The 15121-nt window shown below is 40.1% G+C and overlaps 1 protein-coding gene across 1 annotated transcript; it reads left to right on the plus strand.

Annotated features, from left to right (window-relative positions):
- Positions 1–1223: 1223 nt before the first annotated feature.
- On the plus strand, positions 1224–8382 carry LOC128197800 (uncharacterized). The gene is made up of 3 exons (XM_052880597.1): positions 1224–1553; positions 1668–4759; positions 4938–8382. The coding sequence occupies exons 1-3, from the start codon at positions 1224–1226 to the stop codon at positions 8380–8382; spliced, it is 6867 nt and encodes a 2288-aa protein (XP_052736557.1).
- Positions 8383–15121: the final 6739 nt, after the last annotated feature.

Below are 15121 nucleotides of genomic sequence, written 5' to 3' on the forward strand. Positions count from 1 at the left end.
GGGAAAATGTTGTTCGAGTAGAGAAGGACTTGAGGGATGGAGTAGTGGATAGCAGGGTTAGTTATCACACCTGGATTCTGGAGAGAGTGAAAGTAGTCAAGCTGCCTTTCAAGCCAATCAAGGATCAATCAGTTAGTGAAGGACCATCCCAAGCTCCAGAAAGTGAAGAGGTGCAACAATTAAAAGCTGAGATGGAGAAATTGAAAATGAGGAATGCTAGGTTGGAAAACGAATTACAAAGGGCGCGTAATGATCTTGTGGATATGAAAAATGATAATGAAGAAAAGTCGCGGGCTTATGAAAACCTTGTCAAAAGCCAGAAGGCTGAGAGGGATTACACATTTCGAGTGAAACAGGATCTAGCTGCCGCGAGTAAGGAATTATCCATGAGGGTAAATGAGAAGAAGGTGGCTTTAGAAGAGGGGAAGGAGTGGAAGCACCTCTATGAAGAAGCCAAAAGAGATAAGCGAGAAGCCTTGAAGAGATTAAGAGAAGCGCAGATTCAGATAGAAAAAGCGGGGCATGAGATGAAAGAGATGGCCATGTCGTTTGAGGCGGATATGAATCGGGAGCGTTGGAAGCTAACAGAAGCAGAGGAAGAGCATCGAACTCTGATAAAACAAATGGAGGAATATATCGAGGAACAGGAGGAGCGATGGAGGTCGATAGAATTTGAAGAAAGGCATCAGGCCTTGATAAAGCGAATGGAAGAGCACATCGCCGAGCAAGAAATGGCTGTAAAGCACTGGAAGGAAAGATTCTCTCAGTTGGCTGCTTTGGCAAACGGGGCAATTAAAGACATCCCCAGGATGGTGTCGAATGCTGAAGCAAGCACTCATTTTTGTAACTCACCAGCGGAAATAGAATTGTTTATTAATCATTGTAAATGGTTGGTGCGAGAGATGAAATCTTTCATTGCTCGGGCGCGGGATTGATGTACATCAGAATTATGTGTTTTGTTCCTTAGACGATGTAATGGATCAAATTTTCTTGAAATGAAAGATAGGGGATGTTTGTTTGGTATCGGCTTGTGTTAATTTTCCATCAGTATTGTCATTGTTATCTTGTGATTTCCACTTATCACTAGCATGCATCATGTTTTCTTTTTGCATTTTTCATCCTTATCTAATTTAATTTAATAAAAAATAATCATCAGTACAAGTGAGAGAACAACGGCAAGTTTTCCAAGACATCCGTACAGGACCAAAGCTAATTCGAAGGTCATGGAGAATTGGGAGCAGTCACACGAATCTATTAAGGCCGATGTCAGCCAGTTGAAGGATCAGATGGCCCAGATTTTGGCGGCTCTCGAAGCCCTGAAGACTACGGGAGGGGTGACCCCTGCGCAAGTTGAGGGAAGTGCTCAGTATTACCCTCCGTTGTTCAATGCTGGGAGCCAATCTGTTTCATTCCCAATGTATGGATTGCCTCCAGGTTACACCCCACCTGTGGGAGAATACACAAAAGGGGAGCAGACTTCATTCTCTTTCCCTACCACTGCTAACGTACCACCAATCAGTACTCAGGGACCTGTTGTAATGTCTGCACCTATGGTAAATGAAGGGATGTATGCAAGCATGACTGATGGAATACGAGTAACCCCGGTGCCACCTGTGATTACCGGAGAGGGCTTTTCTACAAGGGCTGCGCCATATACTTCGTTTTAGGGGATAACTAGTAATGTTGATGGGGCGAAGGATAAACTGGAGAGCCTAGAGGCAAGATTGAGGGCTGTTGAGGGGTATGAAAGTTATGGATTTGGGGATGTTTCTAGATTGAGCTTGGTTCCTGGCGTCAAAATACCACATAAGTTTAAAGCGCCAGATTTTGAGAAGTATAAGGGAAATACATGCCCAAAGAGCCATCTAACCATGTTTTGCAGAAAGATGGCTGCATATGCTTATGATGAGCAGTTGCTCATCCATGTTTTTCAAGATAGTTTGGCTGGAGTGGCGTTAAACTGGTATACCCATTTAGAGCCGACTCGAATTCGTTGTTGGGCGGACTTGGCTGATGCTTTTGTGAAGCAGTATATATATAATACACATGTTGCGCCAGATCGTTTACAGCTGCAAAACATGTCAAAGAAAGACAACGAAAGTTTTAAGGAGTATGCTCAGCGGTGGAGGGAATTGGCTGCACAAGTTGATCCACCTTTGTATGATAGAGAAATGGTGGCAATGTTTGTAAATTCGCTCCAACCACCATTCTATGAACATATGGTGGGAAATGTATCTTCAAATTTTGCCGATATCATCGTGATAGGCGAGCGGATAGAGATCGGGTTGAAGAATGGGAAGATTGCATATGGCTCATCGGTGGTTGCAAATTCCAAAAAACCCAATTTCAACTCAGGAAAAAGAAAGGAAGGAGATGTGCATGCAACATCTGCAACCCCGGTGTGGAGAGGTCAGGCTCCCACTCATAACTATCGACCATACTGGGGTCAACATCCACATGCAGCTAACGCGTCATTTGGTCATCAAATTAGGCCTCAACAGCAACCAGGATACTATCAACCACAATACATTCCGACGAATGATTGGAGGGGAGGGGCAAACGTAGGTTCCAATATGAATGTGGGTCCAAATACTTATCCAAGAAGGAACCAAGAAAGAAATTATGTTAACTTTACCCCAATTCCTACTACTTATACGGAATTATTGCCTCATCTTATCAAACAAGGTCTGGTTGTCGTTTGTCCCCTGAAGCCTTTGCAGCCTCCATACCCAAGAGGTTATGATGCAGATGCAAAGTGTAGTTATCATGGAGGGGCCGCTGGTCATTCCACTGAGAGGTGTCTGGCTTTCAAGCATAAAGTGCAGACTCTAATTGACTCTGGGTGGTTAAAGTTCCAAGAGGATAAGCCTAATATTGAGGCCAATCCTTTATCTGGGCATGGAAGTGCTTCGACGAATGCTGTCGAAGTGAAAGAACATGAGCTGGTGAGGAATGTGAAAGAAGTCAAGAGCTCTAGGAGGTTTATTTTGGAGGCGTTGCTGAAAGTGGGTATCTTGAAGGGTGATTATGATGAGAGTATGGCATGCGCGCTCCACCCAGATGCTGAGCACTCTATTGAGGAGTGTGTTAAGTTTGAAGAAATTCTGCAAGACCTGTTAGATCGTGGCCTGATGCAGGTATGCTACAAGAGGGAAGAGGGAGATGTATTTGCGCAAACTGGTGATGAATCCGGTATGATTTTACCAGAACCATTGGTGATTCGTTTCACTAAGACTACCTCTATCCCACCAACTCAAGGAAGGTCGCCCGTTGTTATCCGTGTACCAGCTCCTTTTCCTTACAAGAACGAAAAAGCCGTCCCATGGAGATATGGGACGCATGCGTCAAGCGAAGAACAAAGCGTTGACCCTGCCGTCAAAAACATATCAGGGATAGGTGGAATGACTAGGAGTGGTCGAATTTTCACGTCACCAGAGTTGGCACGAGAAAGAGTCAATGATAAGGAAGCAACGATGGCCGCGAGGGCAAAAGAATTCTTAAAGGGGAAGGGTGCACAGACAGAGGAGATCCCTGACAAGGAAGAAAGGAGAGAAGTTTCTGAAGAGGAGGCTTGTGAATTTTTAAAATTCATACAACAAAGTGAATATAAGGTGGTGGAACAGTTAAACCGTATGCCTGCTCGTATATCCTTGTTAGACTTGCTCATGCATTCAACATCACACAGAAAGTTGCTAATGAAGATACTCAGTGAGGCTCACGTGGAGCAAGGTATTTCGTTGAATAAATTCGAGGGTATTGTTGGCAATATTGTTGCTAATAATTATCTCACCTTTACGGATGAAGAGATACCTGCTGAAGGAAGAGGGCATAACAAGGCTCTTCACGTCTCTGTGAAATGCTTGGATCATGTTATAGCACGTGTTTTAGTGGACAATGGGTCCTCTTTGAATGTCATGCCGAAAGCAACCTTGGAAAAGCTACCTTGCGAAGGAATGCATATGAGGCCGAGTTCAATGATTGTGAGGGCGTTTGATGGTAGCAAACGAGAGGTGATGGGAGAGGTGGAATTACCAATGCAAGTTGGCCCGTGTGTTTTTCAAATAACATTCCAGGTTATGGATATTCTGCCTGCTTATAGCTGTCTGCTGGGACGCCCACAGATCCATTCGGCTGGGGTTGTGCCTTCTACACTACACCAGAAGTTGAAGTATGTGATGGGAGATAAGCTGGTGATAGTATCAGGAGAAGAGGATCTTCTTGTGAGTGGGCCATCATCCACACGCTACATCGAGGCGGCTGAAGAAGCTCTCGAGACAGCCTTCCAGTCGTTGGAGATTGTGGGAAATGCTTGTGTGGAACCGTTTCCAGTAAATCCTCGTCTATCATGTGCTTCTATTATGATGGCCAAGATTATGATAAAAGAGGGCTATGTATATGGGGAAGGTTTGGGCAAATATCGGCAGGGGCGAGCATTCCCTATAGAAATCGTTGAAAACAAGAACAAATATGGCTTGGGGTACAAACCTACCAAGGAAGACAGGAAAAGGATGATTGAAGAAAGAAAAGAACGCAGTCTGGCCCGTGCAGAAAGACGAGGGCCCCGAGAGAGCAAAATTCACATTGTTGACATCAAGGAAAGCTTCCGCAGTGCTGGGTGGATCAACACTGGCCAGATAGCAGCTGTGGAGGATGAAGAAAGGCCTCAAAGTTTGAGCTTTGTGTGGGCTTGCTCCCCTGATACTCAACTCAACAATTGGGAAACACTGGATTTACCTGTGATGCTTAATGTGAACAAAATGTAATAGTTTTAATTAAGCTTATAGTTTCGATTGGGGCTTTAGAACTGAGATTTTGCGGATTGATTCTTTTTTTACTTTTCACTCAGCGTGATAATAAAGATGCATTTCATCATCATTTGGCATTTTTCTTTGTTTATCTTATTTATTTATACTTTTTCATAAATTTAAATGATGCAGATGTGACAATGATTGTTTTGAAAATAACGATATCAATGTTCCTAATTTTGAGCACCCTATCAATAATACGGAAGATGATTTCGAAGATGATGTGGAACCCTCTCCAGAATTGTTGAGATTAATGGAACAAGAATCTAAGGAGATAAAACCCCATCAGGAGGAGATTAAAATACTCAACTTGGGAGAGAAGGATGAGATAAGGGAGGTGAAAATCGGTACTAGTATGAAAACGGAAGTGAGGGAAAGATTGCGTGTCCTGTTGAAGGAATTTAAAGATGTGTTCGCATGGTCTTACAATGACATGCCGGGTCTGGATACCGATATTGTGCAGCATAGGCTCCCACTCAAGCCGGAATGCCCTCCAGTCAAGCAAAAACTGAGAAGAATGAAGCCGGAAATGTCCCTAAAAATTAAAGAAGAGGTCCAAAAGCAATTTGATGCAGGATTTTTGGCTGTGGCAAGATACCCACAATGGGTAGCAAATGTTGTACCAGTGCCTAAGAAAGATGGGAAGGTTCGAATGTGTGTTGACTATCGTGATTTGAATCGTGCAAGTCCGAAAGATAATTTCCCGTTACCACACATCGATACTCTGGTTGATAATACGGCCAAATTTTCGTTATTTTCGTTCATGGATGGATTCTCGGGATATAATCAAATTAAAATGGCACCGGAAGATATGGAAAAAACGACCTTTATCACGTTATGGGGAACATTCTGTTATAAGGTGATGTCTTTCGGACTCAAGAATGCTGGAGCAACATACCAAAGGGCAATGGTGACACTCTTTCATGATATGATGCATAAAGAAATTGAAGTTTATGTGGATGACATGATTGCAAAGTCGGAATCAGAAGAGGAGCATATTTTCAATCTAAGGAAATTATTTGAGAGACTGAGAAAGTACAAACTCAGGTTAAATCCTGCTAAATGCACGTTCGGTGTAAAGTCTGGAAAATTGTTGGGCTTTATTGTCAGCCAAAGAGGGATAGAAGTTGATCCTGACAAAGTAAGAGCGATAACGGAAATGCCTGCGCCCAGAACAGAAAAGGAGGTTCGAGGTTTTCTGGGAAGGCTGAACTACATTGCTAGGTTCATCTCCCAATTAACTGCTACTTGTGAACCAATGTTTAAGTTGCTACGGAAAAATCAGGCTGTAGTCTGGAATGAAGATTGTCAAATTGCTTTCGAAAAGGTCAAACAATACCTGCAGGACCCTCCTGTATTGCGTCCACCTATGCCAAGAGGACCGCTCATTTTGTATTTGACCGTACTGGATAATTCAATGGGTTGTGTATTGGGTCAGCATGATGAAGACGGGAAAAGAGAGCATGCCATATATTACTTGAGCAAGAGGTTCACAGATTGCGAACAACGATATTCGTCGTTAGAGCGAACTTGTTGTGCACTGGCGTGGGCTGCTCATCGTTTAAGGCAATACATGTTGAGTCACTCTACTTGGTTGATATCTAAAATGGATCCTATCAAGTACATTTTCGAAAAGCCCGCTCTCACTGGAAGGATAGCTCGATGGCAGATGCTACTATCGGAGTACGACATTGTATATGTTACTCAGAAATCTATCAAGGGTAGCGCTTTAGCAGAATTTTTAGCCCATCAGCCCATTAGTGATTATCAGCCGATGCAACCTGAGTTTCCTGATGAAGATATCATGGCTTTATTTGCTGAGAACAGAGATGACAAAAATGAAAAAGCCTGGACGGTATTATTCGATGGGGCATCGAATGTAATGGGGCATGGAATAGGGGCAGTGCTTATCTCTCCTAAGAATCAATACATTCCAATGACGGCAAGGTTGTGTTTTAATTGCACAAATAATATCGCAGAATACGAAGCCTGTGCTATGGGTATTCGAGCAGCAATAGAGTCTAAAGCAAAAATTCTGGATGTATACGGAGATTCAGCTTTGGTTATCCATCAATTGAAGGGAGAATGGGAGACTAGGGATACTAAATTAATTCCATACCAAGCTTACATCAGGGGATTAATTGAGTATTTCGATTCCATCACGTTTAATCATATACCGCGAGAAGATAATCAATTAGCAGACGCGTTGGCTACCTTGTCGTCGATGTTTGAAGTTGATCAAGATGCAGAATTGCCAATGATTGAAATGAAGAGTCATGCGGGGCCAGTGTATTGTCATTTCATCGAGGAGGAAGTAGATGGTAAACCTTGGTACTTTGATATCAAGCATTATCTTAAGACTCGAGAATATCCAGAGAAGGCATCCGAAAACGATAAAAGGGCGTTAAGGAGGTTGGTTGGCAGTTTCATTTTGAGTGGGGATATTCTATATAAGAGGAATCATGACATGGTTCTCCTTAGATGCGTAGATGCAAAAGAAGCCGAGCTGATACTAAAAGAAGTACACGAGGGTACATTTGGCACGCACATGAATGGGCACTCAATGGCCAGGAAGATACTGAGAGCGGGGTATTTTTGGTTGACTATGGAAAATGATTGCTGTACACATGTGAGAAAGTGTGAGAAATGCCAGGTATACACAAGTAATATCAATATGCCACCCACGACCTTGAACGTGTTGTCTGCACCATGGCCCTTTTCGATGTGGGGAATAGATGTCATCGGAGCTATAGAGCCAAAGGCGTCAAATGGACACCGTTTCATATTAGTCGCAATCGATTACTTCACCAAATGGGTTGAGGCCGCTTCTTATGCTAATGTGACTAGAAAGGTGGTGACCAAGTTCATAAAAAGGGAGTTGATTTGCAGATACGGGCTCCCTAACAAGATCATCACTGATAATGCTACTAACTTGAATAACCAGATGATGACAGAGTTATGTGAGGAGTTCAAAATTCATCATCTTAATTCTTCTCCTTATCGTCCAAAGATGAATGGGGCAGTAGAGGCTGCTAACAAAAATATCAAGAAGATTGTGCAGAAGATGGTGGTCACATATAAAGATTGGCATGAAATGCTTCCTTTTACTTTACATGGTTACCGCACTTCGGTACGAACATCGACTGGGGCAACGCCTTTCTCGCTTGTATATGGAATGGAAGCAGTACTTCCGTTTGAAGTAGAAATTTCGTCTTTACGAGTTTTAATGGAAACCCAATTAGAAGAGGCTGAGTGGGTTCAGGCTCGTTTCGACCAGCTCAATCTCATTGATGAAAAAAGATTAACAGCAGTATGCCATGGACAATTGTACCAAAGAAGAATGAAGAAGGCATTTGACAAAAAGGTACATCCAAGAGAATTTCATGAAGGTGAGCTGGTGTTAAAGAAGATCTTACCTATACAAAAAGATCATAGAGGCAAATGGACTCCAAATTATGAAGGGCCATTTGTAGTGAAAAAAGCATTTTCTGGTGAGGCACTAATTCTCACGAGAATGGACGGAGAGGAGTTACCATTGCCAGTTAATTCTGATGCAGTAAAAAAGTTTTACGCATGATGATTCCGTGATAGTGGTTGCTATTAAGGAGATGTTGATATTATCGTTAAATATTATTGTACTCTGTGCTTTTTTTAATAAAGGAAGTTCGCATAGTTCATTCATATTTTGGTTGTTTGCATTCCATCTGAAATATTGCATGTCACGCTGAGCTGTTAAGTAATCAAGAAAAAATGAAAATGAAAATAAGTAAACGCATGTTGATAAAAGCATCACAGGTATATCAGGTTGGTGAGCTCGGTCCTGGAGGATGTCGAAAAAGGAAAACGAAAAAAAAGAAGGTCACATGTTGAGTTTGTTGTTAATAAAGTTGTCAAGGACATAGTATTTTCACAAAAAAAAAAAAAAAAAAAGAAGAGGGTTTTGAAAAAATACCGTTGGAGAGCCCTTTCTTGATTCAAGGTTTAAGGTGTAACCGGTGTTCTTTTCTTGATAAAGCGTCTGCATTCACATTACTTGAACCCTATTTTTTCCGTTTCCCACAAGACGAAGGATTTCGCCATATGCCTAATATTGGGGCAGTTTTCATCATGTTACATATCACTGATAATCCGTTGATTAGGGAGATAAAATATAAAAAAAAAAAAAGAAGAAGAAGAAGAAGGAGAAAACAAAGGAAACAAAACAAAGGAAAAATGAAGTTGATGTGTCAAGTACTACATAGTTTAGTTTCAGGGTTAAATTCAAGAGAAAGTCAGACAAACAAGATTCGGAGTGACGTGTGGCCGTTTTTCGTTACCCAATCGTCAAAAGCAGTTCAACCAATTGCACCCCTTTTGAGCCAAAATGCATAATTGTTTTCATCACCCTAGACAAGAATCATTAGCAGGTCGATGTCAATTTAAAAGGGTACATCATAAGCATCCAAAGAAAAAGGATAAAATGAATGAAAAGGAAAGTATCATAAAGGATCACAACAGGGGCAACGAAAAGAATGATCCAAAGGGAAAGAAAGAAAAAACAACAATAAATATGCCTGAAGTTCAAATCCCTAAAAACAGTTGACTGGGCACCTTGCAAATGATTCTTGTCTAAAGACTTTAACCGTCAAACAATTATTTGGGCCTTCATTATCCTTTCTTTCAAAACCCTTTGACCTTTAGCCACGGTACAAGCCGATAAAAGTCCACGCTGACTGAAGACTGTTGGTCCTAATCTTTCTCACGAATTTAACTTTGAAACAGAATAATGTGGTGAACGACGCAATTCAGTGTTATTTTAAAAAAAAAAATAAATAAATAAAAAAAAAAAGTCTCCCTGTCAATCGAAGATCATCCAATTTGGGGGGATCCTTCATACCCAAATCATTATTCATTTGTTTTTCATAACCATTCTTCCACATCATACAGGGTTCAAGTTAATTTGGATTGCAAAAAGCGATAAAAAGAATTTTAACTCAGGGTTACTGATGAATCATTATTTTCTTCACTGCACTTAGTTTATTGTGCTAGATTTAATCAGGAAATTGTGCTTAATTGTCTAGTATTTTCCCATTTTACTGAATTGAGCTTAATTCGATCAGAAATTCTTATTTTAATTAATTTGAATTATCTGAAACTAATTATTTATATTATTGAGTGCAGGGAAAATTCTGGATAATATTTTAGGACATTTGGAAGAAAAAAATTATTTAAGAAAACATTGTTTGGCATCAGTACAACACACAGCTATTTCAACCATCACAAAAAGGGAATTTGATTTTTTTTAAAAAAATAGAAAGCATTCATGTTTGGAAAATTAATTTTGGCAAAGGGAAGTTCTAAGTGCAGCCACGGTTTTGGCAAGCATTTGGCAAAGTTGATGTCCACCTTTAGAAGCTCACGGCAATTACATCTGCAACTCATTTCTTTCAAATGAAAAATCTTGCAAAAGGACAAAACAAAAGAGCAATTGGAGTCAAATAAGGGATCAAATTTGGTGGAAATTTACGTTGGGAAGTTGCTATTCCCTTGCCATGTCACGGTTACATATCCTAAACCCATGGACAAGTTATTTTGGTGAAAGCATTCAGCAAAAACATCTTTTTGAATGAGGGGGCCACCATTTGGGTCACATTCACGGTCAGGAGGAACTGTAAAATGCTGATAAATACTTGTTGAAGTGTAAAGAGAACATGGTCCCACACTTATGCACATCCATTATTCCTAGAATAAGAATGGGAGCCACCAATTATTGGAAGTTCACGGATACTGATTTGGAAGCTGGGAGAAGATGGAGACGGAAGGGGCATCAACTTGGTTGAGCACTTCACGGTGGTTGCTGAAAGAGAAGAAGACTCCCGTCCAGTAGTAGCCATCACCGAGAGGGAGAAGAATGAAGCGTGATGCACGGCCAGCTAAAGATCACCAAAGCAGCTGCTACATACAGTAGTGTAGCTGGTCCAGCAACCCATCGAAGGGAGAAAATGGAGGTGCAGCTGCCCACACTTGCACGTACAGCAGCCTGTCCAGAGATGATGGAGAAAGTGTGCAGCAGCCACACGCCAGAAGAGAACCACGTCCATTTTCATACATCCAGCAAGGGAAGAAGGATTGGTCTTGTCGGTCCAGCAGCTTTGGAGAGCACCATGGTGATTGATGATGGAAGCACGTCCACCAGCAGCAGCAGCCATCAAACGTCCAGCAAACTACAAGCAGCCTCCACGTGCACAGCAGCAAGCTTGAAGAGAAAGGGAGAAGGAGATGTTGAGAGAAATAAAATGAAGAAGCATGGATGAGCTGCACCTTGGTCTTGTCTCCAGAAAGCTCACGGCCTTATCCAGAAAAGTAGAGAGGAGAAAATGCAGCAGCCACCACCTTCATTATTGGTTTATGTGTGCAAATCCAGCAAGGAGATGCAAGAAGGACCTCTCGGTTGAAGCACAAGTTGTTCACGGGAGTTGATCTGGAGGCTGTGCAGTTGCTCACGGTCAATGGCTTGGTAGTAGCTGATCAGAGTTGGAAACGGATGAAGCACACAGCAGCTGGTCCGAGCAAAGAATGGAGGTGTAGTGTCCAGCTTCAACCACACCAAGAGGAGGAGGCCGTGAGAGTCCAACAGCCCACACTTGGGACGTTCCAGGAAGCTGAAACAAGAAGACAAGGATTAGGGGCCCACTTTATTTTTGGTATAGACAAAATGAAAGAATGTTTTATTAATATGGGTGGAAAAATTGGCTGAAATGGAGAAGTCACGGGAGGTTGCAACAAAAAGAGAAGTGGCTATAAAAGATGAAGAGCAGCAGCAGATTGGAGTATTAGATTTAGGAGTAGATTTTGGTGTTATAGTAGAATTAGTTTAGGAGAAGTCACGCCTCTTCCTTCTTTTCCAGTTCTATTTTCATCATCCAGTTCTATTTTCATCAGTACTTGAATTTTATTTCTGAAGCGTGCATTTCACACTTTGATCATTTCATTTTCATTTTATTTCAAGTGATGAATTTTAATTTAAGAATTGAATCTTCGATAAATTTTATTTTGAGTCAAGTGCTTTTAATTTTATCGTCTCTTTTATTTTACCGCTTATTACTTTTTGAGTCGTTTAATTTTACCGTTTCTCAAATTTACCGCTTTCCGTTTTTACCGTCTTTTACTTTTTGATTTTACTATTTTTAAAATTTGCTTCAGTGTTGTTAAATTCAGTTATTGTATTTAAATTCCAGTTTAATTTATTACCGCAAACAAAAACATCACAAACCCCCCCACTTCGTGTAAAAAAATCTGAGACTAAACCACCAAAATTGGTCCTTGAGAGACGACCTAGGAGTCACTTCCTAGTCCTGTACTGCATTAATTTTGTTGTATCAAATTTGTATGACCGCGACAGTCGTATCAAATTTTGGCGCCGTTGCCGGGGACCAATAACGGTTTGGTTTTAGATTTTTGTTGTGTAAATTTTTGTTCTGTTAATATGTTTGTTTTGTGTGTTTTGTCTTGTATATTTTTGTAGGCGACAACGACACCTTCAGCAAATTTTGGCGACGTTGTCACTTCAGTCCAGGTTCTTGTTTTAGATTTTTACTGTTTTTGTTTTATTACGTGGTTGTAATATATGTTTTGTCTTTTATATTTTTATTGTGTTGTGTTTTGTATTATGTTTGTCAATTAAAAAAAAATCTTAAAAAAAAAAAAGTTTTTAATTTTGTTCTGTCTTGTTTGTGTCTGAAGCATGTTTAATTGTGTTGTGTTTTATTTTGTGTTATGATGTGATGTTCTGTATGTGTGTTGCATGTGCTTTATCTGTTAAATAAAAAAATTTAAAAAAAAAATTTATTATGTTCTATCTTTTGTGTGCGTGTAACATGTATAAATGTGTTGTGATTTATCTGTTTAGTAATTTTTAGTATTTAGTTTTTATTTGTTTTATTTTTATTTTTTCATGTCTACCTATTCTGGCTATGTGAATACTGCTTATTCTGTGGATGCCTCTAGCTATGACTCTTATTCTGCATATTACTGTGATTTTAATTCTGCTAAATTTTATGATGAGAAAAATATGGATCATCCTCAATTTCCTGAGCTCACTCCTCGTGAGCCGGTCCCACCTACAAAGGATGATATTCATTGCGTTCTTAGCACTGGACTGATATATATGCTTCCTAAGTTTCATGGTTTTGCTGGAGAATGCCCACATAGACATTTGGAGGAGTTCCACAACATTTGCTCTTCAATGAAGCCTCCACATGTCCCTCTTGATCACATTTTCTTGAGGGCATTTCCGCACTCATTACAAGGAGCAGCTAAGGATTGGCAAGACTCTCTTCCTCTAGGATCCGTTACCGATTGGGGATATCTTGAGCTTCAGTTTGTGAGAAAATTCTCCCCTGAGCAGTATGGATACATCAACGATCCTGAGTGGAACAATCTTAACAATGAATGGTACGATACCCCACAAGATCATTATCAAGAACCACCATTCGAGAGTCCTTTCATGCCTCCACCAGTCCAGCAATATCAGAATCAGCAGTATAATGCCTCTGCCCAAACAACTCCTCAGCCTTCAACTTCTGAACCTACATTGAAGGAGTTATTGGAGCAGATGACCATGCAGAATCTCAAGTTCAAGCAAGAGAGCATGAAGATCCAGCAGGAAACTCAAGCTGCCATGCAGAATCTGAGTGATCAGATCGGGCAGATGGCCACTCTTGCACCTGAGGAGACTGCTGATGAACATTTTGAGGCCCAAGCAAGAATAAGCAGTAATTCTGACCCAGGTAGACCAATTTCATCTTCCACTACTTTTCAAATCTTCAAGGAAGTGGAGGTAAGCATACCTCAGTATGATTATGCTATTCATGATTATGTTAATAATTATGCTGTTGATATGTATGCGGATGACTATATTGTTGCTGAGCATGATTTTAATTTTCCCTCTGTGCATGATGAGAACAAATTTTTGCCATCATATCTGAATACTTCTTATCCATGCACTGAACATGAATCTGAATTTGTGGTAGATAATGTTTCTAAAATTGAAATTGATTCATGTTCTGAGGATGTATCTAAGGTTCAGCCTATTACATTGGGATTGGGTGTTATACCTCTGCATGATATTTCTGTGGAACCATTTCGTACTAACCATATTGCAGGAGGTACGTATAAATTTGATCAACATACACCCACAGTGGAAAACAAAGGTGCTGACACTGACAATTCGAAGATCAACAGGCACCTGCTGAATCCGCTCAGTAACAATATTTGCTGTTTAGATCCGGCGGTGGAGGATATTTCCCTGCTTGATCAGATTTGGAGGATGAAGCAGTTCGTCCTCAACAATTTTGTGCTGGATCCTGAAGAGAAGAACATCTCCCTACAAATCCAAAATTGGCAACTGCCACCCTGACCAGGGAAGTTTTCTTTTTCTTTCTTCCCCGTTTTCATATTTTTAGTGCACTTGTCCTTTATCTGTTTATTGTTTTAATTGATGATCTTATGCTTAGAAAACATCTAGGACAGTGTAGTTTAAGTGTGGTCTTGGGAAGATTCTGCATTTTATTTTTTCTTTTAAGTTTGTTTTTCCTTTTCTTTTTTGTTTTCGAATTATTAACTTTAAAAAAAAAAAAAATTTAAATAAAAAAAATTTGTGTGTTATGTTCCAGATCTGTTGTTTTGTTAATTTATGTTCTGTAAATATATGTTTTTTCTGCTATTTTTGACATTTGTGTTTTGTGTGCTTTGATATTTTGTGTTCGATTTTATGTCTTTTGTTTTGTTAATTTGTGTTCTATTTTTTATTTAGTTTTTGTTTAAAAAAAATAATAATAAAAAATATAAATAAAAATAAATAAATAATCGTAAGAGCAGAATTAGCAAGTAAAGGGCAGAGAGGTGAAACTATCTGAGTGCATTTATTGAACATACCATATACGCAAAAAACATTCTGTCTTACATAATAATAAAAATAAAATACATAAAAACATAAATATAGTTGTTCGGGGTTCGATCTTCCACGATCGTTAATATTACAAACCTTAATATAAAAAAAAAACACCATAAAAAAAATAAAAACATAAAAAAAAAATTGTTCAGATTACATGCCTCATTAATATTCTGGCCACACTCGGCCAACAAAAACATAAAAAAAAAAACATAAAATTTAAAATTGGAAGAATTCTCGAGTTGGTTGTGGTGGTCTAAGGGAGAGCACCGTTGAAGGAGCTCTGGTTCGGAATGCAGGGGGCGTAGGTGGCGGGATTTGCCGTTCATCTTTGTCGTCGTCGATTATGATGGGAATGGGGAAGAGGTCCAACAGCCTCGGTGCC

Source organism: Vigna angularis, chromosome 7 (assembly GCF_016808095.1).
Source record: "Vigna angularis cultivar LongXiaoDou No.4 chromosome 7, ASM1680809v1, whole genome shotgun sequence".
Classification (NCBI taxonomy): Eukaryota; Viridiplantae; Streptophyta; class Magnoliopsida; order Fabales; family Fabaceae; genus Vigna; species Vigna angularis.